We start from the raw sequence: 24717 nt of genomic DNA, 5'->3' as shown, positions 1-24717 counted from the left end.
ATTAAAGCTGGATCAATTAACAAATCCAGAATTCAACTCGGCTGCGATTGTAATCTATCCACAGGGAATTGATGTAAGAAGAGTCATTTCATCCTGCTGCTTGATTCGCTACGAGGGAAATGCTGACAAGCACAAGGAAACATGGCAAGGCGTTCCTGGCGCGACGACTGACGATATCCTGTTCACATCCGATATACTTGACCATGTTCAGGATCAGTATTGCATTGACCCTGCGCGCATATCGACGACAGGTAAATCGGACGGTGGGGGGTTCTGCAATCTATTAGCCTGTGATCCGGGGCTATCTAGCCGCATCGCAGCATTCGCACCTGTTTCCGGCGCCTTTTACATCGACTCGCACCCTTGTAGGCCCCAAACCGTGAAATTTCCATGCCATCCCAGCAGGGCGGACGTGCCCTTCCTTGAGTTTCACGGTGGCGAGGACACAGTCATTTCTTACCAAGGCGGTAGCCGCAAGAAGGAATGCCTTCCTGCCATCCCACACTTTATCCGACAATGGGCCTCCCTCGATGGGCTGGAAACCGACAACACCACTACTCACGTTTCTCAAAATACTGTTCTCTACACCTTTGGGCAGGGGAGCAAGGCTGGACTGGTCGAGCATGTCTACGACTCTGCCATCGGCCATGATTGGCCAAGTACGTTGCCTAATATCGATAATAAAAAACATGGCCATCATGTCGCGAGTTTTAATGCAACCCCGATGATCCTCGACTTTTTTGCAAAGCATCCTTTGAGCCTTGGCGAATCGCGAGAAAGACGTGTTGAAGCAAGCAAGACTCTGGTGTCTAGTAGCACTGAGGAGGAAAAATCATATTGCCAGAGAGTGCTTAAGAGAGTAATATCCTATATGTAATTAATATATAATAATATATATGGGTTTAACATATCACGATGCGTGTACACAGAGTTTTTTTTATAATGCGCGTTACTATCAATTAAGCCAGGTACAGCTACCAGATTATGCTACTAGTAGGTCCCAGTAATTAACTAGCCTTTTTATATATTTTTATTAATAACTTATTATACTAATATATAAAAGTATATACTAATATATAAAAGTATATACTAATATATAAAAGTATATACTAATATATAAAAGTATATACTAATATATAAAAGTATATAATAGTATATAATAGTATATAATAGTATATAATAGTATATAATAGTATATAATAGTATATAATAGTATATAATAGTATATAATAGTATATAATAGTATATAATAGTATATAATAGTATATAATAGTATATAATAGTATATAATAGTATATAATAGTATATAATAGTATTAACTTATTCTATTTACACTACCTGCTGCCTGCTACCTACCACCATTTTTGAGACGCATCACGAGCCACGTTCGACCCGCAGTGAGTCTCGCCATTCAAAACATGATGATCGAACCAGTCGTCCATAAAAGTCAGCTGGAAGCCGGCCTTGTCGTAGGCTGCACGAACCGCCTCGGCCAGGATATCCCTTCCGCCGATGACCGGCCCCCACGGGTTCGGCGCCATGTACCGGCGGTCGTCGTAGACGACGCCGTTGATAGTCGCGGGATACAGTGCCAGCATGCGTGGCTTGGCCTGTTGCTCTTGGCGACTGTGCAGATGGCTGCCCGCCTCGGCCGCCTCGATGATGTCCTTGGTCTGAGCCCTGGCGGTTCTCCTTCCTCCGGCACCCCGGGCCCGGGCGACGTATCTGTTGCAGTCGAAGCCTTCGATGTTGTTGTAGTAGAAGAGGCTGGGGACTCGGACGATTTCCTCGTCCGTGATGCCGGTTTCTCGCTTGATAATGTCGATGTTGTGCTGGATCCGGTCTGCGCAGTGCTGGTTGACGCTGTCAAAGTTGGCGAGGCCGAGCACGCCGTCGATGTCGTTGGCGGGAAGACAGGCCTCGGTGTCGTACGGCTCGTGTCTGCGCGACATGGCTTGCACCTTGCCGTGCCCGTCGGCGCGTGCCTTCTTGAGGAGGCTCAGTCCGTAGGCAGGGTCGTCCGCGGTCATGATCCAGCCTCGCGAGTTGTTGGCGGGCAGGAACTGCATGTATTCGTCGGTGTGGCCGACTGACAGCCAGTCGTGGTCAAGGTCGTCGATGGGGTGCTGGGCCTCCTGGGCCTTGAGGAAGGACATCATTGTCGGGGTTTTATTATCATGTCTCCCCATGACGGCTCTGCCGGCAGGGTAGCGTTTGCCGTTGTATGAGTACGGCGGGATGGTCTCGAGGTTTCCCGTCGAGTCGATGGTCGGGGGCGCCTCGGGGGTTCCGGCGGCGAAGTGTTGCACGGCTCCCACGGAGTCGGACCTCAGTTCGGAGAAGACCCTTCGGCCGGCGGTGCGCCACGGCTGGCTGCTTCTGATGTTGACTCGCAGGTATACGGGGCCCTCGGGGCCGGGGATGCTGGTGTAGCCGGGTTCGAAGTAATCTTGGGCCCAGACGTCGGACTCGTCGAACATGTAAACGGGCTTCGTGACTCCGGCCTGGGCTGTGTAATTCGCAATAAAGGCCGCAAACTGCGCCTGCGCTGGCCGGCCTCTGCCGGCAACCGTGAAGACTTGGTCCGGAGCTTGGAGATGATGGTGTGTCAAGATTGGTGCTACGCGAAGGGCGACTTGATCGGAAGCAGTCTCCCCGTTGTCAGTCACGTTGAAGTGAACGTGGACTCTGCCATCCCACTCGTTGGGTCGACGGACATCTCGGGCATCGATTCCCAGTTCCAGACCAGTTCCTAAGGCGTCACCCCGGAACTCGTAATTGCTATTGATGTAGGTCCATTTACCATTGTCCTTGTGGAAGACTCGGACCTTCTCAGGGGCATATTTGCCAGAGATGGTAATAGTACCCGTCGCAGAGCTGGTCAAGTTATTGATGGGGACGGTGCGGAGCGGAGCGAGGTACTTTGGGTTGCGTAGAATGTTGTCAGATGCATCGTGGCATTCTGCAAGGCCATTTTCAGTCGTGCCCGATGTAATTCTTTGCGAGCACCGGCGGTTGGTATCCACGATGTTTGGCAAGAATAGGGCTCCTCGCTCCTCGGTCCAAGTGGCCTTTCCCTCAACGTCCGTCTTACCGGTGACATCTACGCGTCCATCCCGGTTTGTGTCTGCCAGAATGGTAGCCCTGAGACCGTGGCTAGTACCCGCGGCGGCGAGTGCTAAGACGGCCGTCTTGCCGAGGGAGTACATGATGGTGTGGCGAGTTTCACCGACAAGAGTATAGACTTAAAGAATGGATATATAAGGAATGTTCTAGTGCTGGTGGTAAGGCCATGGAACACTTCATGATTAGCCGGATCCATCACCCCTTTATAGTCCATGTCTTCCTCTGACCGAGTAGCCATTAAACCCTACTACACGAGTATTCTTTCATTACATTGGGAATGGTGGCCGTGCAGAGGTTCATCCACCCGCATGGCAGAATCCCTACCATGCCGAAGTAGGTTCGGTTGAAGATCATGCGGTTCAACCTCGTCAGGCGCATTCTATCACCGAAATGGTGCTCTTATCCAGTCTAGCTAGTCAGCTAGGCACACAAAAGGCAGGACGTTGCAGTAAAGAGTTAGGATCTGCAGTCAACGGGCACCAGCTATCCGCAGCACACCTTGGCGTCTTCCGAGTCACCTTGCGATGCTACACATGTGGCGTGGCCATGAACTGTCGAGAAGGCAAAGCCAGTGGCTGTCATTTTAGCTAACTTGTCGATCATGTTTTGCAAGAGTCTTTGACCGAGCCAAGACACAAAACGGAGTCAGATACTTTGGGATGACCTATTTTTGATTCAGCCAAAGTATCTTTTCCTTCTCCTATCATGCTTTCTCTATGTTCAACAAGCGTGGGCAGAGTTCGGCAGAGTTCCGCCCTTGACTTGTCCATTCTTCCGTGTCCAGACAACACAACGTGCCTAGCTGCCCTGATAGGAAGTTGAGCAAATTCCAGAACCAGCCAAGAAATAGCTAGCGGCATTGGAAAACTCCCCTCTGGTAAAGCCCGTATATTGGCCTTGGGCACAGTGTACACCCTACCAGTTGAACAGCGAGATGAGTATATAGAATCGCGATTGGACAAACGCACAAGACACAAGCTGGCGCTCGACGACATGGCCAAGATGACCAGCGCACCGACATATTTATTGAGGCTGTCCACGAGGCTGAGGACATTGCAGAGCCACCCGGTCCGATATGTGAGATGCTCGGCCGCCAGATCATATCATGGCCGTGAAGCTTGAACCCTAGTCAGGACTCGGGACACGCCAACAAGGATGGCGCCAGGCGGCTTCATAAACAGCACGCGGGAAGCCTAAACACGAGATCTCAAGGTACTAGCACTGCTATTCCCCATAAAAGAGCGGCATTAGGCAGGTCGTGCAAGGCTGTGCCGGTTGCCTCGAGGCGCCGGTGCGGATGGCCATGGCGATCCGCGCATCAAAGTTGTGAGCACCTTGACGACATGTATCAAAAGTACCTCTGTCAGTGCCATTGTTCTCTGCATGGCCGGCGCATAGACCTCGTGTAGACAAATACTTCTCCACCGTTCGGCCATACCCATCTAGCAGGGTACACGCGCATGTCGGGCGCGCGATATAGTCCCGGTGGAAATCTCCCGATGGGGCAACTATCAATCTATGTTGCATGAGCGGTTCCTACATGTCTTCTCTGTCCTGTGCCCGCCTCGGCTCTTTCTCAGTTGTCTGTTGGGCGTATGAGATGGTATGTGGCAGAAAGGACCTAGTCAACAAGCAGGTGATGATGGCTTTCTTAAACTACAGAGGGCGTAGGCTGGAGCCCACTCCTCAGGTAGCGCCGGGTTGGCTTTGAAGAGTCCGTCTTGGTAACTACTAACTACGCATGGGCGAAATGGAGAGATTGTCGATGGCCGGATGCGTTGGAGAATCGTTTTCTCTGCGCCGGCTCTCACTAGTTGCCCTTTTTGTGGTTCTCCGTAGTACCACCAGTTCGGACTCATCTTCCTCCTAGACCAGAGGCGTGAATTCATGTGCTTGGCAGCATCGGATCAACCAATACACTCTCTCGTTTGGACTCAAGAGGGCCACTCAGGCCTGCCGCCAAACCCAGCGGGGAAGGTCACGACACAAAGCGGATGTATGTAGTAGTAGGGTCACTTTATCTTTCAAGCTTACTCGAAATGCCTAAAATAATCTAGAAAGAGCGCTGCCTCGTAGGCGCCGGGCATGAGCCGGACTGGCGACATGTTTCGGACATGGTCGGAAAATACGGCTATGGACAGGACCATGGGCCGAGCACCGTTTCCCTCTGCCATTCTTCCCACTCGGAATATATTGCCCTCGTTTGACACTTGAGGAAGTACAACGGCATGTTCCACGGCAATTCCATAATTCGACGCCTTCAGCCACAATCACCCTCACTGACATACCAAAAGCCGCCCAAAGACAAGCTCGTTGAAGACGGCAAAATCCATCTCTCCACAGACTTGTCGCAGCCACACACGTCTTGATACGCTGTCATTCAACCCCAGGACCCCTTCGCCGTTCCTGTGGCAATTAACACACATCAATCGCATCTCTCCCCCAGGCCAGAATGTGGAGTTTCTGCCACCGAGGCTTGACATGTCTGCCAACGCTCGGCATTCGACTGCCCTCATCTAAACCTCTTTCGGCTCACACTCGCGGGATAAATCGACATGGTTGCGTGACCACGTTGCGAATCGAGGGTTGATCAGCCCATGCCCTGGCCGTCTTGGCCGCCGTGTAAATGAAGATTTATCGCGAACCACCCAACGTCTGCATCAGAAAATTCCCTGTTCCATAAGCCAACGTTGCAATTTGCGACCCTCGCGGATGCATCAATGATCCGTCCATGTTGCCTGACGCGACATTCGCTTTGCTCGCCATGAGGGCCGTGCATTGATTGATTGACGAATTGACTGATGATGCGATTGCCATTTTGGGCCGTTCTCGCCGGGGCGCCGGCGCTCCTTCCCTCCGTCACAGCCGGACCCAGCACCGGGGGTCCGGCGGCATCTTCACCGTCACCTTCCCCGTCACCGTCACCGTCACCGAAGTCAAGTGCAAGCATCATCATCGCCAAGCTGCCACCATGCGCGGTACGTCCCGTCTCCATCTATTGTGCTCTGAACATGTCAAGTGCTGCCGCGAACTGATGCGACGCCCCAAAGATCCCTTGCATTGCCTCGGCTGTTGCCAATTCAACCTGCTCTCCCGACGACATCCCATGTCTTTGCGCCGACAAGGCCGCGAATGAAGAAGGAACCACCTGTGTCGAGGCTCGCTGCTCATTCTCCGATGGTCTATGTAAGTTTCGTGGCTTCTACGCTATGATACACACCCGGGTCATGAAACCCTCACCCTCTGTCGCTGGTTATTATTAAAAAATAAACACAAAAGAGCGAGAAATAGACAAGAGAAAAAGTCCAACTGACTGAGCATAACAGCCACGAAAAATGCCACGCAGACAGCATGCCAGGCACCCATCCGCGACAGATCCGCAGAATTCAACAACACCGTCATCGCACTCGGCGTCATCGCCATCTTCATCACAGCCACGCGCCTCGCATTCAAGCAATTCGCCCACCCGACCAAGGCCCTCGGCGCAGACGACTGGGCCATCCTCGGCACCCTGGTCATCTGCGTCGCCGGCCTGGTCATTGTCCTCCGCGGCATGACGGCCAACGGCCTCGGCAGGGACGTCTGGACCGTGACGCCCGCCCAAATCTCCCGCTTCGTGCTGTACTTCTACGTCATGGAGATTCTGTACCTGGCCGGCATCTCGCTCGTCAAGCTGAGCATCTCGCTCTTCTACCTGCGCCTCTTCGCCGCGACCGTCCGGCCGGCCGTGCTGCGGGCCACGGTGGCCTTTAACCTCCTGTACGGCCTGATCTTTGTCACGGGCGCCATTTTCCAGTGCATCCCCGTCGACTTCTACTGGGAGCAGTTCTTCGATCCGGCCGAGGGCGCATGCATCAATATTAATCTGTATGGGTGGCTGAATGCGGCCATCGGCCTGGCTATCGATCTGTGGATGATTGCCCTGCCCATGAGCCAGGTGCTTCCGCTGAGGCTGCATTGGAAGAAGAAGGTCGGCGTGGCTATCATGTTTCTTCTTGGAACCTTGTAGGCTACCCAGCTACGTTTTTGCTTCTACAAATTGGAGTTCTTGCCAGCTGACTGATTGCCAGCGTCACGGTCGTGTCTGCGTTGCGGCTGCAGTCGTTGATTCACTTTGCCAAGTCGGATAATCCGACGTGGGACCAGTGGACGACGGCGTATTGGTCCATCATTGAAATAAACGTCGGCATGATATGCAGCTGTCTGCCTACGCTGCGGCTCATCTTGGTTCGGCTCGCTCCAGAGACTTTTGGCTCGGCAAATAGGACGCCGCACCTCCGGGAGTTGAGGACCACCAGCCGGACCGAGGCTTCACGTACCAAGGAAGAGACGGACTTGCAGCAGAGATACGTTGTGGACCTGGAAGAGGGTTGAACATGCCATGGCATTATGTGGTGCTTGGCATGTATGTAGAAAGCTAGCTTGCCTTTGGTGACATGTTGTGACATTGGCGTCTGGGCATATATTTCACAGAAAAGCGCTGTCTGTAAGTGCTTCGCGGCGGGGCCAGAGCAAATTTGTATCAAAACTATCCATGAGAAAACGAATACTAGTCTTGAAGCTCGAAACTTGCTCTGTTTTAATAACCCAAATATAACTGCCATTGCATGTCCTGTCAGGATTTCAGGTTCTTCGCCCACCCAAGCCCGACTTTTAGTAGCAACTTGTCCAAATTTCAGAGCAAGTAATACCAGCGTACCGCAATTCCCATCTCTATAAATGGCAATTTCTTCATAGGCACCAACACCAACGCAGCTCACGAGCCTATCCACACGCGGCAACAAGCCTTAGAGCCAGAGCAGAGGCAGCAAAAGTCCTACCAAGGAGAATGTCACAGCTCCAATAGTGTACCTATTTCCCATACTGATGGCGGTAGGCGAGGCAATGCCTCCCGAGGTGCCCGTGCCATTGCTGCCCCCAGGCCGGCCGCCAGGAGCACCGCTGGGAGGAGGGCCGCCGCCTCCATTCCCCCCAGGACCGCCGAACCCAGCATTGGGGTTCTCAACGCCGCCTGACTCGTAATAGAAAGATGCGGGTTGAACCTCGTTTACATAGGATGTGTTGATGCCAAATGCCAGCCAAGCAAAGAGACCGTCGGCGACACTGTCTCCCAACAATGTGTAGGCCATCAGCGGGTCAGTCGTATCAGCCTCTTCAGACAGAATACTATCGCCCGAGTTCTCGGTCAATGACTGCGTATTGGAGGCATATGGCTCGACCTTTTCGACGGCAGTAATCAGATCTTGGTCGAAAAAGGTCTGTCCTACGTGACTAGCATAGACTTGATTGCCCAATGTCTGATTCGACAGCTCGGTTGCATTGGTATGCACCATGACGTGGATGTGCGTCGCCCGTCCGGTGTAGTGCCCGGGAAAGAGTGAGTCAAATTGGGCCACACCGTCCGAGTCTGTCTTTTGTATGCCTCGTAGAAAGGTGTTGTTGATATTGGTCTCGTCGGACGACTCCCCATTGCCGTTGGCGACAACGCCGGAATAGACACCCGTGGAGTTGCAGTGCCAAATCTCGATGTAGACGTTTGGCACGGGATCACACGTATCAACGTCAATGACCTGGTAGTCCAAGGTTATATCCACCCCGGCTTGGCCGTCAGTGACGTTCTTTCTGATGCGTTCGCCGCCCACATCTGCGCCGGCGGTTAGTTTCAGGAATATGAGTGGCGTGGAGGGAGTTAACATACAGTATGGACCTTGGGTAACTTCTGGTGTCAGTACGCATGAGGCATTGCCAGAAAAGATTTCCGAGATGCTGGTATTCTCGGAGTAGCCGAGGCTGGTCTTGTTATGCGACTCGCCAAGCGCTGAGTCCGCATCTCTCGTGGAAACGCCCCGGGAAAGACGAGCCAGAGCTGCAGTTGCTGCTCTTCGCTCCAGGTTGCGAGCTTGGACTCCGCGCGCCTTCAATTTTTCGGCACAATGGCTCAGTGAGGCACGGCGGACGGAATTTTTGAAAGATCGCCTCTCAAGAATCTCCTCGGTGAGATCATGGCCAGGATGGGCCACGGCCACACTGGAGAGAAGAAGTATAGACGATGCAAGCGCTTGGAGATGCATGGTGAGAAAAGTGTAGCTTAACAAGTATCAATGGACAGTGAACATGTATCCCAAGTCTTTTTGAACCAACTCAGGAGGTTCCGTCGCCCTCATTATAGGTGATGCCCGGCGGAGCGAATAGCTGGACTCGTCATCACCTCCAGCCGTAGCCATCATCAGTCGGGCGTTCTTCCAGTTTCATAGAAGACGCGGCCTTCTCTCGTGGCGTGGCATGCACGGCCCGGCTGAATCACGGAGCAAAAACAACTTTATCCCCACGAAGCATGTTTTCCGTGAAGAATTAGCGACAGCATACGCGTCCCAGTAGTTCATGGGAGAGTTTACAAACTCAAGGCGGACCAATCACATCGTCTGCATTGTCAATTTGCAAGTCCAGCGCCTCGGCCTTTGAATCGGGATGTGGGGGATATTCGACCCGATAGAAAAAACGCTCTGTTCGTGCAAGGATATACAGATCTTGTTGCAGTATAGCCGCACGATGCGCTCGGGGGCTTTGAAGTCTTGGCAGTCTTGAGAACTGGTTCTCGACCGAGCATATTCCCATGTGGCGTGGTGAGAGAACAGGTCCGTGGGCACGGAGGTCGTCGAGACTCAACAGCAATACACCCTTAGCAGTATGCTGTCGGTCGAGGAATAGAACAGTGATATGCTGCTAACTGCATCCGAGGCTTGATGTATGTATGTACTTGTAACTAGGTTTATTATTAGATGTAAGTTGAACTTGGCACACGATTGCGCAAATTGGCCATGACAAAAAGCAGTCTCCGGGATAAAGGACAGACAAATGGCCGGGTCATGGCTCTTTGTTACTGCGATGAGCCAGCAACATGCTGTTATGTTTGTTGTTTCCCAGTTATATAAAAATTGATGGTAGATATTTGATCGTAGAGTAGTTCACCGGGGAAAGCCAAGAAGGCATAGATCTCATCCATCGATTCTTCATCAACAGAAATCAAAACCAGAGTTGTACATAAGGGGGTCAAAGCACATTGGGACTGGAGACCGTCCATTGGAGACAACGAACCTTGTTGGCACTTACGCGGACATTCCCGTCAAGATGCTTCTAGGATGAATTGACACGATCATGGTTTACTGCCGTCAATATTCACCACATGTCTGTCCAATCAGAAAAGGTTGTACAAGAGACCACGGGAGTGGCTGTTGTTTCATGATTCACTTACCACAACGTCCATGCCCAAAGTGACGAAAGCCGCTTGCGTGGCTGCAACGAGAATTTTATTATGAAAAGGAGACGCAAAAAGTATACGTCACGCAGACAGTCGGGCGGACATGCCACCTCAGGGTACGGGATACTGCACATGTGTGGGGGATACTTGAGTACTTGCAAGGATCTTGGCACTTTTACCAGAACCGGATAAGTGCATGGACATGCCGGTACGTAGTACTACGTACTCCGCACATACTTACGTAGACCGTAGACAGCGGCAGGGTGCAAGCAGACGTCTGCCCTGGACCCTGGCCAAGATCTAGATCGCACTTTGAACCCTCAATCTGGCATCTGCAACCCGCACAATGACTCCCGTGATTCTGTCACGCCTTTTCAGTCCACCTCCGTCAGACCTCGCAAAGGCATCAGCCGCTGGCAAACCCTCGGCGGTTTCGTGGTTGGTGCACTCGTCTCACCGCATCAGATGACCGACAACCTCCCCACAAAGATGAACAAAGATCACTCTTGAGACAGCACTTGAGCGCCAATCGCTACCATGACGTCAAGCGAGGGTGGCACATGCAGCCATCGTCAGGGCGGCCAAAGGTGGCTGTTGATGGACAGGGCGACCGTCGCGCCTGCCGCACCGGAAAGTCCCAGTTGGCCGCTTGCCCTGTGAATGCAGGGAGCATCGTACTCGAGTACCGCTGACATGTACCCAACTCTGGGCTGGTACTCAAGTCTGGTCGATGCAACATTGAATCTTGCGGTGCACAACATCCGGAGTTGCCATCTGGAGTTACCCTCCATGTTGCCTTCGCGCTCGATGATGTAGTAACCGGCATACCAATCTCAACTTCTCCATATCTCCGGCTGGCCCTTCTCAGGAGCCCGCGTGGCATTTATTCGACATTTGCAATGTCCACTAGTCTTCCTTGTTCCTAGTGTTTGTTGCGCTCAATGTATCGCAGTCTTTGAAGTCAATGTTGTTTGTCTATGCCTGGAGAACCTCTTCTCTTCCTCGCCATCCTTTGACCTGTACAATCCCTACACGTCTCTCTGCTGACACCCGCCCAACATCCGAGGCTGGTGCATATTAAAACCTGTCGTCTCGGGCCTGACCGAATCTTTCGCCATGGCCAACGCCAGTAATGAGCAGCATAACAACACGGAACCCCATCTGTCAGAGACAACGCCGCTCCTCCATGCGAGTCGTGGCCGCGATGTAGAGTCACTACGCTCCTCTCGTAACCTCAACCACCATCTAGCCCTACACTCAACCTACGACGGTGACGACACACCCTACAGGGACTATGCCACTATTGACTGGCTTCATGACTTGGTCAAAGACAACACGCGCCACGGCATACGAGACGCCAAAGTTCGACGCGTAAATACAACTTGGGTGCGAATAGCCAAAGCTTGGGATTCAGCATCCGGTTGGGTGGCAGCCTTCCTCGTCGGCCTCATAACCGCCTGTGTTGCCTTTGTCGTCGATGTCAGCGTCGAGACCGTCGCAGATTGGAAAGACGGCTATTGCACTTCAAACATTTGGCAGAATCGGCGAGCCTGTTGCGCTGCCCATGGAGACTGCACGGCTTGGAAACCGTGGTCACAAAGCTTCCCTTCGGCATATCTGATATATGTCGCATTTGCCCTGCTATTCGGTGTCATTGCGGCCGGCGTCACAACAACAACAAAGATGCGCTTGCCCCCGGTCGTGGACCTGAATGTTGCTGACGCCAATGACAAGAACGGTAGCCAGGACACATCACCGATCGACAGGCCACAGGGCAAGATGATGTACATGGCCGCCGGTAGCGGAATACCCGAGATCAAGACAATACTCTGTGGCTTCGTCATCCCGCACTACCTTACGTTTAAAGTGCTCGCCGTCAAGGCCATCGGTGCAACCTTTGCGGTGGCTACTGGAATGTGTCTGGGCAAGGAGGGTCCCTTTGTTCACATCTCAACATGCGTAGGATACCTGGTTGCGAAGCATATACCCAAGTATGCACAAAATCAGCGCAAGATGAGAGAAATGCTCAGCGTGGCTTGTTCCGCCGGCCTGTCTGTCGCCTTTGGTGCCCCCATTGGCGGTGTTCTTTTCAGTTACGAAGAAATAAGCACCTACTTCCCACGGCGTGTGCTTTGGAGGTCATTCCTGTGCTCTCTCGTGGCTGCCGCCACACTCAAAGCTCTGGATCCTACGGGGACTGGAAAACTGGTGCTATTTGAAACCAAATACGGCGTCGATTACGATGTCGTCCACTACTTTGTCTTCATTTTTCTGGGCATCTGTGGTGGAGTATTCGGTGGCGTCTTCTGCAGCACGAATTTTTTGTGGTCCAAGACATTTCGAAAGCAGCCCTGGATCAAGAACAGCCCGGTTATAGAAGTCTGTATCGTCGTCTTCATCACGGCTATTTTACAGTATCCCAACCCTCTCATCCGTGAGACGGGGGACATCATCATGGAACGTTTATTGGTTGACTGCAACGACATCAAGGAAGATTGGATTTGCGAACAAGAAGCAAAGATGCATGGAAAAGGCTTATACTACGCATGGCTCATTTCGGGTACATTTATCAAACTCACATTAACAATTATTACCTTTGGCTGCAAAGTACCATCTGGCATCATTATCCCTGCGCTGGATGCTGGCGCGCTATTCGGCAGAATGGTTGGCCAGCTCGTCCCTGACATCTCACCTGGAATCTTCGCCATGGTTGGGTCGGCTGCATTTCTTGCCGGCGTCAGCAGAATGACTGTGAGTTTGGCCGTCATCATGTTTGAACTCACAGGTGAAGTCAACTTCATTCCACCTTTTATGGTCGCCATTCTCACGGCAAAATGGGTTGCAGACTCTATCAGTGCAGACGGGGTTTACGATTTGTCTCAGCACGTCATGGGCCACCCGTTTCTAGATTCGGAGCAAGCTGTTGTCAAATTGAGAGCTTTAAAAGATGGTGAAGAATCTCCGGACTTGGATGTCTTGATACCTCCCAAAAGAGTCATGGAGCAAATTATTCTACCCACGGAGCCCAACAACCAGATCATGATATCCGACCTTCGGGCGAAACTGAACGGTCTGTTGTCCGGAGGAATGTTTGACATTGGGTTGATCATTGTAAACGAGCAGGGGATCTGCATCGGCTATATTCCAGAAAGCAGCATTGCCCCTGTGTTGCATTTAATCGGACAACAGGAGCTGGAAGGAAACGATTTAATCAGTTTCGCAGACGACAACTTCGAGCGATTAGTAGACCGCAGTTCCTTGAACATTTCAACAAGGGCGCCTCTAGAGTATGCGGTAGAAATGTTTGGCAACTTGGGCCTGAGCCACTTGGTAGTTGTCGATGAAGACACGGCCAAGGCGGTCGGAGTGATTGGAAAGAAGCGTCTTTTGAGTTTCCTTGGCCACCTGGAGTAGCATTACGAGATTGCGAATGAAGGAGATTACATGCACTTTTTACATGGCGTAGTATTAGGTTGTTAGTACCGCATTCACATTTCATACGTACCTCATATGAGTCTCTTATTCTCTTGATTTTCTATGTGTAGACATCCACTTGTCAGCGAACTTGACGGCTGCGGGCAACGAAGACACCATGCAATCCGCGCCGACTTTGCCTCGGACCACTTCGACCTCGCTCTCCATGGTCCTGCCCAATGTCCTCGAAATCATCCGATTCAACAACGACATCCTCCACCGTGACCCAAGTCCTCTCGTCGTCTACCATTGCCGCAAAAGAATTCTGGCCCTTGCGCCCCCCGGTCCTATACTCGGCCAAATGCAAACACGTGCAAACTTGATACCCAACCCCCAGGAGCAGCACCTTTGCGCTGCACTCTTCCAGCCTCGCCAACGGGCTCTTCTCCCCCATCATGCAGTCGCACGCGTGTCCTGCGGCGACGTACTCGGCCCTGGCGCCGATAGCAGCAAACGACCAGACATCTGCGGATGCCCTCCCTGATGGGCTGCCACCGCGATCCGGGCACCGCCGGGTCGGACTTGTCGCCTGTGTACGTGGGCACGACCAGCGTCCCCCCTGCGGTCAGGACGTGGAGGGTGGCCGCGGTGAGAGCTTCCGCGTGTCCGGGGATCCAGCCTACTTTGCGTAGAAATTGGCCATTGAAATTTGAAAAGTTACGGACCGTGTATCCTGTCTGTTGGCATCGTGTACCTGTATGTTTTTGGCACTTGCCATTGCTGTGTATAAATTTGCATCGACATGTCCGTCGCACGGCCAGACCCATCCGCGATTCCGGAGTCCGGAGTCCAGACCGTAGGGGCGACGCGACTGCCGGGCTTCGTTTGCACTCAAGCTGGGTTCGGCTTGAAAACATGAACATGTTGCAGCGCTCTTGGCTTGCTGCCTTTGTCGGCTTGCACCTCAACGCCATGGTTTAGTAAAAGTATGAAGTCTGGTGTTAGATAGAACCAAGTGTCGGCGTCATTGATCGGATAACAAGACAGAACTAGAATGTAACAAGGGGGCAGTTGCCAGCAAACAGCGCAAATGCTGTTAACCTTGCACACACCAATATTTTGTGCCTATTTCAACCCCCAACGGCCAAACATCCTCCATATACATACGATATGAGCAAGATTCTAATTCATCTACCTATATGGTTTGATTTCAGCTTCGTACGTTGCACCTCTGTCAACTCAAGTCTTGTGTTGGAACTCCACGTAGCAGCGCCAAATTACAACCGCGTGTGTGCACCTCATGCCCGTATAACTATACGCAACTTGCACCGAGCGGCCCTGCATGCATTATAATTGTGACGCAGTCTTCCACCCGCAGCGTAACATGAGCTGATTCAGATATCATCATCCGTCAGAAAAGGCTCGTGGCCCTCCATTCCGGTCTATATTGTATGGCGCAGGCGAGAGTTAAGATAGTGACACCGGGCTGTGGCCGTGACCATCAAGCAGGGTGCCAGAGTTTTCGGTGCCGTACATTTCACAAGCTGTAAAAGCAGCAGCTGGGGCGTTTCGGCGTGAATAGTTTGGTCTCCCAACCTGGGCGCTGCCGGCCGTATTCGTGGGAATGGCATAGCCGCGACGGGCAGCTGTGCTGTATCCTACTTCCCTGGTTGTCTTGTTTTGATACATGATAGTGAGATCGTAGCTGCATAGCAACCAATTTCTGTCCTTGGCATTATTGCCCCAACGCAGGGCCAAACATGTCATCTGCATTATCAACTTTCCGGCGCTTTGGATCTCTAGACTCGGCATCGCCGAAAACGGCGCCATCATTCGTAGTATTCGGTTTCTTCGGCTTCGCCACAGCTTGTTCTCGTCGCGCCCGTTGCAAGGCTACAAGGTCAGCTCTGTCTGGATCTCGACATCGTTGCAGCTTCTTTCGCAGTGGTTTCATCGACTTGACAATCTCCGGCTATGTGATGTTAGTGAAATGCAACATCAAGTGTCTCGATTAGAACCTTACAGTGCCCCAGTATTCCGTCATTCTCTCTGGAGGCTCGTCCTCGAGCATGGCTCGGCAGCTCTCAATGGTAGTCATGATCTTGTCATAGACATCAGTGCGCATGCCGCCGGCCTTGTCCCCGTCCGAGTCGCCGCCCTCTGCTGGTCTGGGGCACAGAATATCGACAAGCCCTGGATCCACCATGAGCAGCGAAGCCAGCATGATTTGGCTAGGCGTGAAGTGGAAATACACATCCGTAACGAGCGCGCTGAACTTGAGGGTCTCCCTAGCCCGCGCGTGCGCGTTATTTATTCTCGTTTCCTCTTCCGGTAGACGTATTCTAAGTTGTAATATAGCGCCTTCAAGGGCTCGAAAAGGGTGCCGCACATCGAACGCGAACCGGATTCCTTGACATAGTAAATATTCCCCAGCTAGGATCTGATCGCTTGTCGTGTTAGGAAACTTTTCAGCCAATTTTGCTAGCCGAATATAGAAGCCCTCTGCTTTACAACCGAAGAATAAAGAAGTTTTCAATAGTTCGGTCGGTGGGTAGGTCATGACAGAGTTTGTAATGTAAAATCGTCGCAGAAACATGGCTGCGGTCGATCGAATCTCGGTGGGCAGTTCGCAGAATTGCGCCGCTCGAATAAGTTCAATAGTAAAAAATTTGACCAGTTGGGCTTCTTCATCAGAGGTAAGGAACTCGGGAACAGGATCTATGCGAGGAGTGATTTGCTGTTTCGCTAATGAATTCGTCTTCTCCCGTAGCTCCAGCAAGGTAGCTGGTGAGAACGACCATAGTCGAAACTGGCTTGATTGCCGGTACCGTTCGTCTTCTGTAGCCATGGCCGTATATTACAAGCCAGTGCGGAAGTGCTCAGGGCTGAAACTATTCGCACGATTGGCGCAATGTTGTAAAGTATACTCCGCAATGGAGCTAGGGAGCTTCGAAAGCTAGCCCCACGTGACTCGGCGTTGGTTTCGCGCTTTGCCAACCACGTCAGGCAAAGTTTGACCCGTCTTCAATTCTACCTGTAACGCGACCTACTATCTGCAGCTAGGTGCGTTGGCGTAGATGCCAGGCGAACATTCACTTGACATTGCTCATTATCACAATTTCGAAAAGGTACCAAACTGGCCACAAAAACAGATGGTTATAATAACTATGAACTTGGTCATTTCTCATGGGCCCATCCTGGGAATCCCTAATAGAACGGTATACTACATTGAACCTCTAATACTTCCCACTTTTCGTTGTACCCATACTCATTTCAGCATCAAGCTACCGCAGTATGGTCCAGAAGAAACCAGCGCCCGGCGCAGGTTCTTTAATATCCCAAATGAGCCCGGCGAGCCGGTACGGGTGGTGGAGGCGGCTTCTTTGCTCTATTCACAGGTGGTGGTGGAGGAGGCGCCTTCTTGACTTCATGGCCACCTGTCATTCGAGACGAGCTGTCGTAGCTGGTAGCAGAACTCGTACTACGATTGCCCCATCCAGCGCTTCCATCTCCGCTGCCGGTAGACTCATCATCTCTAAAAACATCCTCGGAAGGACTAGTATGCGAACTCCTGTCAGTCGCAGTGCGCGCTAAAGATGGCATTCTAGTGCCCGCAGATGCTAATGGAGTTCGTTCACCAAATGTAGCAGCACGGACCAACGATTGGCGCGGATCTTGGGAAGGTGCCGGCAGAGGCGGGGGCGGCTGGGCAGCCTGGGAGCTTGCCAAGCGACGAATAGGTAGTCTCTCGGCTGGACTCAATTGCTCCGAAGAGACTTGTCTTGTTTTGTGCCAAGAGGTTGAGGTAGAAGACCGGGCTCGGGAGATGCGAATTTCGTCAAGTTGGGGTGAGTCTGCTCGGCCGCCGTCTACTAGTGACTGGCGGATACGTCGAAGTTCCTCCGCGGCTCTTTCGTGATAATTGAGTTGAGCTTCCAAAAATGAGTTCAGGGCACCAATCGACTCCGCCTCCGTGTCTTGAACGTCCTGCATGCGACGCATAACATCCTCGCTAGCATCGTCAAACTTGGTTCTGCTGACACGCATTTCTTCCTCGATACGGAAATCATCGCGTTTAGCCTTGTGCATTTTGGCAACACTGGCATCATAAGCAAGGCGTCGGCTCTCTAGCTTCTTGCGAGCCACCTGATAAATCCAGACTGTTAGCAACATCTCCTGTACAAACGATGTGATGGCATCAATAAGTAGAAAGCCGGTGGGCACTACCTGAAACTCTTTCATCATAGCGACGTTTCGATCCAAGTGATGGAGCCAGTTGGCATTGACGTCTTCGGTGTAGTTGCTATGTAGGTTCGCAATTCGCTCATTGGCACGGCCAACGACCACAAGGTGATTGCCAAACTCCGAATGCGGTTCGAAATCATTGCCATGCGCTACCATGGCACGACCAAGCACAGCGGTCGGAGGAGCTCGACTCTTGTCCTCAGATGCATCACATCGACGAGAGATCCATTTCGAATATGCGGTAGTCGCCTTTTGTAGGCTTTCCATTCCTATGGACCTGTGTTAGATTCACACCAAACTAGGACCAAGAGGTACCAGGAAAGCAAACCTTCTTGACGAAGTGCCATTTCGGCTTCTAGCCTCTGGAACTCATCCGAGTGTGCAGTTTTGGCCTCTGAGCCCATCTTCTCGCCGGCCCATTGGACGGCTCGGTCCAATTTTTTTGCAAATGACATGATGCTCGGATGGCTGTGACGGCGTTGCTCTGGGCATCAAAGTACAAGATCGGTTATCGTCTACGAGCGCCGAAGAGTTGTGAAAAGGAAGAATTTCCCGAACAACCACACGGGGCAGTGGGGAAGGAAGCCGAGAGGAAACTTTTTCGACACAAAAGAGGCACGATGAAAACAAAAACCAGACCGAAGTGCTGGGGCAGCAGATGCCAGCAACGTGATAATAAACGCCAACTGGCCTAGTGGCTGCAAAAGGAAGGACTTGAGTTGGTGGTTGGCGGTTCGTGGTTGGTAGTGGACAGTTTGTTGGTCGATGGGTTGTTGGCAGCAGGTTGGGGGAGGCGGCGGGTGGCGGCAAGGAGGCACATGTGCAGGATAAAAGAAGCAGGAAGGCGGCAAAGGGGCGAGCGAGACGCAATATGAATGGACGGAAACATCAACTGATAGCAAGATGCTACATGTCCTCATGGCACGGCACAGTACAATGGTATGCTATTGTCCGGTACACCTGAGCATGGATACGGAGTACAAAGGGAGTTATAGACATGGGCATGCAAAAGGAGCATGAACGGCCAGATGCAATGCCTTTGATGGCTGACTTGCGAGGGAGTGGGGACAAAGGCGCATTCTGGATGGCGGCTTTCTGCAGTCTTGTGCAAGGACTGGAAGCTCAACGTTTAAGTTATCCAGGGCCAGGCACAGGCTCAGGGGCGGTAGATTCGCATTCGTCCATGTCGACATTGGCTGGACTGGAGCAACAGTGGCACATCTCCAGTTGAGTGGCAGGGGACCCACCCCCCTGTAACCGCCACATGCCAACGGCACTGGGGTCGACTCAACTGGTCTGTCCGGGGGCCTGGCCTGGTCCGGTGGTCAGTTGTGAGCTGCCTGGCTGTTTTTATTAGCCAGTGGTCCCATGTCAATGTTGGGTAAACCTGGAGCGCCGATTGACAGGAGCTCGGCACCCGACTTGTTCAGATGGACTGACTGGAGGCTGTTGTCTTCGTCAATCGCAGAATGCATCACTACTGAATGCGTCGCAGGTGGCCATGGTGGGGTCTGGACTTAAAGTTTTGCCGTTATACGTACGTACATAGTTGCATTGGCTGCATGCAGTCACATTGTAATACTATTATTGATGGCTTGTACTCCGTAATGCCCAGTGGGTTGGGTGTGGCCGCGCCTTGACTTGAAATGTTGGCTGAGTGTTGCGACCGTCTGGCATGAAGCTGGATGACTCGTAACCACTGGTTGCCGTGGCCCAGAATGTGTTTTGCAAACTCGCCTGGAAGCGCTTGTTGGGCAGCCCAGTGCCAACCTCATTTTTGTCCGCCTCCGTCCTGTCTCCCCCCCTCTCTTTTTTTAATTGCATGTCAAGTGCATTCGACGTCCACCGTTATACGAGCCTCTTACGGAGCCACTGATCCATAAATAATTCCACGGCGACGTCGACAAAGTACTCCGCAAGGGATACGGACTACTGTTTCGCGGCATGAGACCCAAACACTCCCGAAGATCCAGCGCCACATGAGATCGCTGCGTCTTCTGCAGCACTATCGTATGTATTGTCAATGTACTTATGGTATTGGAAGAGCACTGAGCGGCGTCATCTGCAAAGGGGGCTTAGGCTTTGACGCGCGTCCGGCCACTCACACAAGTGGTTTTCGAGCCTTTCGATATCGTGTTCCAATTGACTTGGAGGTTTCTCATTTATGGCGGCAGATGCAGCAAAAGAAATGGAAAACGCCATTGTCTTGCAAACTCACCACAACAAGTCTCATTTGCCGATGGGTTGCCGGGGATGCGGACCTGCGTATGGAGTAATGTGCCATAACCTGATAATGTGGACAGAGTAAGCTACTCCGTAGATCGTTCCGTTGCCATGCCCCAAGGTCAGTGTGGAACAACCATGAAGTGCAATCTCATGTCGGCGCATCACCTTGATTGAGGCGCAGACTGGATATGGAACAAAGCACTCCTCGTATGCGCAAGTCCATTGCCAAGCAGTTCGAAGCCTTCGAATTGGTGCATTGAACATGAAAAAGAGAAACCCACGAAGCAAGGGAACATTGAAGTTTGTTCCTCGCTCCACTCGGTCGCTCCTTCCACCGTAGAGTTCAGACCACGCCGGCTGTCACCACCCCATGCGCTCTTTCCAGCGAGGCATATGAAGCTCCAGATGTCTCTCCTTTCCAACCCCTCTCAGGTATATCATGATACGAGGCGCAGCTCATTCTGAAGTTGGCCACGACTACCCCTGGATATGGGTGATTTCACGGGATGGAATGATTGTACTACGGTTCATCCCACCACACCACTTTCTGTCCTCCTTGTCCCTGAGACCAGGCACCGGAACGATTCGCTCCGTCCAACAGTCACGCCAACCCTTGCCTAATGAAGGAGGGACAGGTAGGCGTTGTTCAACGCGTCCTATTTGCTTGTGCACAATGAAAGCAACAGCTGTGTTACGCTTGGAAACAGGAAACGCTTTAACAAACGCCCTTTGCCTCCCACTCTACGTTCACTGGCCTATACCTGCGATGCTGGCTGGCTAACATCTCTGTAGAAACTCAAATCATGGGTGAGGTTGGGGTAATATCCAGGGAGATGAAGAAATTACATTTGCCCTTGCACCTATGAACTGATTTGCAAGCTATCCGAGGCCTGATGTACAAAGGGACCAGGTCCGTTTTGGACACTCCCGTTTGATCTAGACGCGACGCAACGCAACCATACCCGACAATCACAACGAACCATGGCGTGAATTTACAACGAGGCATGTATGAGATGCCTATTTTTGGCCATTGGGGCGGAGCGCCAAAGGAAACCGTCAAAACGCTTGGGTGTCCAGACGAAACCACCCTGGAGCCGCTCTCGCCATTGCGTTTGACGTCATCGTTTCAAGACAAATTCATGGTCACTGACGGCTCGGCTATAGTTTTCCGTGGGATCAACTTCGTAGCGCCTAGAAGCAGGAATTTTTGGTTGAACATCCCTGCCATTATAAGCAGGGTTGAACGATGAAATGCTGCGTAGATCTGAGCAAGAACGCCAAGGTGGACGCTTTTATCTCCCCCCCAATTTCCAACGGGACCACTGTTGTAGTCTCGAATATCTCTGTCTGTGAGTTCGTTATACGACATGTCATCGCTATTTCAAGGCATTCGAATTCCGTTCAAGCGGCAATGACCTTGTCCGCTGAACCTTGGGTGTCCATGGCGAGTGGATTGTGGCTATGACAGCTCCAAACCTGGTCGACATATGCCTGCCAGTAGTTTTGAAGGTCGGACGGCTTTATCACGGCATAGTCACTTGGGGACAGTACACGGACGGGAGCACCCGAGCGTTGAACAATACTCTTGGCTTCCCAGTCGCGCTTATCCTTTCGTGAGTGAGTTACCAGGCCCTTGCATATGCTGACACAGCGCCACTGCCCAGCCCTTTTGTCAGCAGTTTGCCGGAGCCGTCCTCGGCAGTAGCTTGCGTGCTGAGGATCATACCAATAGAGTCTACATAGCTGATATTTTGAGAATATAGATCCGTCAGCATTATCGTAAGCGCGACGAATCCTAATTTTTCCGCACTTGGGACCTTCAAATTTGTGACTGAGGCTTCAGCTAGACCATTACTGTGAGGAATATGTACCATGAAAGGTTTAGATTGCCTTCCGAAAAGTAAACAGGACCAGAGTACGTCACTGCATCAGCCCACACAAGCAGTTTCTGGGCTATTAGAATTCGACCACAACAGCATAAGAAAAAGTAGTTTAACCCAGGCTGTTCCATCAACGTGGATTCTCGCTGCTGCTAGCAGTGATCGACAGGCACATTATCTTCAGGGAAATGTTCCGGCACACCCACAATCCGTTGCAGAGCCTACATGAAGCAGGTGCTAATCATGGGAGGCTCACCAACATGCATATTGTGTGGTAACATGAGAAATTGTCACGTTTCTTGAACAGCGAAGAAACCTATGGGAGGAATTTGATTACGCCCCCGCGGCAATCTGTCAACTGACGGTCCTATAATGATAGTCAGTTACTTTTACTCATACTACAAAAATATAGGAGCACCTGAGCGATGTGCCATGTCTAAATTTACGTCTCCTAATCTAACTCGAAGTATGATCAAAAGTTTTGGCAAGTTGGGCCTAGAATCTCTCGGCACAGGCCGCTCCGCTCCCATTGCAACGGGTAGCCTTTACGAAAAAGCCCAGGAGGAACCAGGTAATCAGACACAAGCTGCATATGGTGTGTTTGAGAAAAGAACTGGCCGTCAGCGTATTGCCTCCTAGCTGTTGAGTGTCAGCCACGGTTTCTGCCGAGTTATCTGTATATGTTGCATACTGTGTGCTACATCACGCTCCGTCTTTTTTTGGAAGCATCGAACATGACATCCATTTCCATCAATTGCATCCAGAGGCAGAAGTGGGATTGGCAGCACGTGGGGGGACACCAGAATGAGATGTGAAATGACCTCGGGTGCCTACCATCACGAGACTCGAGGAACGTGCCATGGATCCTCAACCCAATTCAACAAACGGAATGGAGGTGGTAAAAGAGCGCAATGCCGATTCACCGCCAAAGACTTTGTCTAGTTCCACTTGAAATAGTCAAAAAAAGGAGGTTGGCCACAGGTGTTCACCAAGACACACGACATTCTGTTCAAGGACACGTCAAACGTATTCAGCTTGTCCCCTTCGTCCGCCCAACCACAATGGCTGCCTTCACCACTCTAGTCCTATCAAACCACTCAAACAGCCTCCCTGCCAACTTGTAACCCCCCAGGGATATACCATACTGGCCTAGGGCAGCTTCCTGTCTTTTCAAATACCCGGACACGCCGGCAAACACATGATCCGAAACGTCTCGAATCTCAATATGTTCTCTGTCGTAACCACACTCAATAAGTTGCTCCCGGTACTGCGCCTCTGTAAGAAACGTGTACAGGGGGCATCCCATAATTAGCCCGACAAGCCTCACCAACATCGTGTTCCAGCTCGATGCCTCCTCATCTAGAATCAAGTCAAAAGCCATAACTTGGGCGTTTAAGGCCTTGGCAGCAAGTTTAAAGATAGGCTTCCTAGAAGGCGAGAAGTGATACAAACAATCCAGCGCCATGAGCCAGCGCTCAGAGAAGGTCTCATCTGCCAAAGCATCCACGGACGAGCGTATAGTCCTATTCCATGTTTCGGGCTTGGCCGCATTTGCGCGGAACAACTTGAAAGACCCTTGGGACAACCCGACTGCCTCTCCGTCATGTCCCAATGCAAGGGCTCTGTCGACTGTCCTCCGCGCAGTCTGAAGCTGGGCCTCGTCCAGCGTGAGTCCGACGTACCTGAAGTGCGACCTCTTCTCGGCGCGGATCAGCTTAGCCAGTGCAATGGTCTGGTCGCCGCACCCAAAGCCCAGGTCGAGCACCGCGACGGAATCACTCTTTATCGGAGAGCCATCTTTTGCACAGAGCCCCGCCGCTTCTAGAATCTGCTCCAACAGGGTGTGCGTCGCTTCGTCAAAATGCTCTATTGGCTTTCCGTCGTCCGTTTTCCTAGTCAGTGTGAGGATCTTGCACCGTATACAGAATGAGGGCAGGTATTATGCGAAGGTGATCTGACCAGAATCCTAGGTTCATCCACATTGACCGAAGGGGAGTCCTGAGGTTCAGTTTCCAGTGCCCGAGTGAGTAGATGTCGCTTGTGCGGAGGAACGCGAATGTGCCGATGGATATGAGAGCAATCGCGATGAGGAAGCCGACAACAATGCCGAGTACAAAGTCTCTTGGTGAGAAGGGGTTGTGCATGTCTGCTACGTAGCCCGAGGCCGGGCTGTCGTTCAAGTGAGGGAGGTCGGCTTTTTGAGATGTCGCAGCAAAGTCTTGGGCACAGCGTAAATCCAAGGTCTAAACGTTGAAGATCCTGCGCCTAGGTATATCTAGAGAGCCGCTTAAGTGAGCAAGGCAGGAAGAAAGTACAAGCCATGATCTGGAATTGCTAGAATCGGGCCATCTACATATTTGCCTGCAGCTAGCAAGCTGGAGTCCCTTTATCGAGCGCCCTCGTGGCCTAGTACTAGTACAGGGAAACGAGCCGCTAGCTAGTCACCTTACGCCAGGCTTGACTGATGGTGCTGTAACGGGCGCGGTAGTGAATGGGCGAGGACACTAGGGAGAACAAAAGCAGTGTCACATTCAAGATGAGCGAGGGTCTGACGCGAAGCGTAGTTCG

The 24717-nt window shown here is 51.9% G+C and overlaps 8 protein-coding genes across 8 annotated transcripts; 3 read left to right on the top strand and 5 right to left on the bottom strand.

Annotated features, from left to right (window-relative positions):
- Window positions 1–1352: 1352 nt before the first annotated feature.
- On the bottom strand, window positions 1353–3209 carry Padi3_1 (Protein-arginine deiminase type-3; the record flags this gene model as incomplete). Its single annotated transcript, XM_014689429.1, has 1 exon — window positions 1353–3209. The coding sequence occupies one exon, from the start codon at window positions 3207–3209 to the stop codon at window positions 1353–1355; it is 1857 nt and encodes a 618-aa protein (XP_014544915.1).
- A 2721-nt stretch (window positions 3210–5930) lies between these two features.
- On the top strand, window positions 5931–7500 carry G6M90_00g047980 (uncharacterized protein; the record flags this gene model as incomplete). Its single annotated transcript, XM_014689428.1, has 4 exons — window positions 5931–6104; window positions 6177–6312; window positions 6453–7131; window positions 7197–7500. The coding sequence occupies 4 exons, from the start codon at window positions 5931–5933 to the stop codon at window positions 7498–7500; spliced, it is 1293 nt and encodes a 430-aa protein (XP_014544914.1).
- A 413-nt stretch (window positions 7501–7913) lies between these two features.
- G6M90_00g047970 (uncharacterized protein) lies at window positions 7914–9197 on the bottom strand (the record flags this gene model as incomplete). The annotated part of the gene is made up of 2 exons (XM_014689427.1): window positions 7914–8770; window positions 8825–9197. The coding sequence occupies 2 exons, from the start codon at window positions 9195–9197 to the stop codon at window positions 7914–7916; spliced, it is 1230 nt and encodes a 409-aa protein (XP_014544913.1).
- Window positions 9198–11500: 2303 nt separating this feature from the next.
- Window positions 11501–13798, top strand: CLCN3_0 (H(+)/Cl(-) exchange transporter 3; the record flags this gene model as incomplete). The annotated part of the gene is made up of 1 exon (XM_014689426.1): window positions 11501–13798. One exon carries the CDS (start codon window positions 11501–11503, stop codon window positions 13796–13798), a length of 2298 nt encoding a protein of 765 aa, XP_014544912.1.
- A 178-nt stretch (window positions 13799–13976) lies between these two features.
- G6M90_00g047950 (uncharacterized protein) lies at window positions 13977–14342 on the top strand (the record flags this gene model as incomplete). The annotated part of the gene is made up of 1 exon (XM_014689425.1): window positions 13977–14342. The coding sequence occupies one exon, from the start codon at window positions 13977–13979 to the stop codon at window positions 14340–14342; it is 366 nt and encodes a 121-aa protein (XP_014544911.1).
- A 1191-nt stretch (window positions 14343–15533) lies between these two features.
- On the bottom strand, window positions 15534–16646 carry CCL1 (Cyclin CCL1; the record flags this gene model as incomplete). The annotated part of the gene is made up of 2 exons (XM_014689424.1): window positions 15534–15770; window positions 15822–16646. The coding sequence occupies 2 exons, from the start codon at window positions 16644–16646 to the stop codon at window positions 15534–15536; spliced, it is 1062 nt and encodes a 353-aa protein (XP_014544910.1).
- A 482-nt stretch (window positions 16647–17128) lies between these two features.
- On the bottom strand, window positions 17129–18498 carry G6M90_00g047930 (uncharacterized protein; the record flags this gene model as incomplete). Its single annotated transcript, XM_014689423.1, has 2 exons — window positions 17129–18312; window positions 18372–18498. The coding sequence occupies 2 exons, from the start codon at window positions 18496–18498 to the stop codon at window positions 17129–17131; spliced, it is 1311 nt and encodes a 436-aa protein (XP_014544909.1).
- A 4681-nt stretch (window positions 18499–23179) lies between these two features.
- G6M90_00g047920 (uncharacterized protein) lies at window positions 23180–24293 on the bottom strand (the record flags this gene model as incomplete). The annotated part of the gene is made up of 2 exons (XM_014689422.1): window positions 23180–24041; window positions 24109–24293. The coding sequence occupies 2 exons, from the start codon at window positions 24291–24293 to the stop codon at window positions 23180–23182; spliced, it is 1047 nt and encodes a 348-aa protein (XP_014544908.1).
- Between the last annotated feature and the right edge of the window lie 424 nt (window positions 24294–24717).

The sequence above is a fragment of the Metarhizium brunneum genome, chromosome 2 (assembly GCF_013426205.1).
Source record: "Metarhizium brunneum chromosome 2, complete sequence".
Classification (NCBI taxonomy): Eukaryota; Fungi; Ascomycota; class Sordariomycetes; order Hypocreales; family Clavicipitaceae; genus Metarhizium; species Metarhizium brunneum.
The sequence above is the reverse complement of the archived record's forward strand: the minus strand, read 5'-3'. Positions and strand labels throughout refer to the sequence as shown.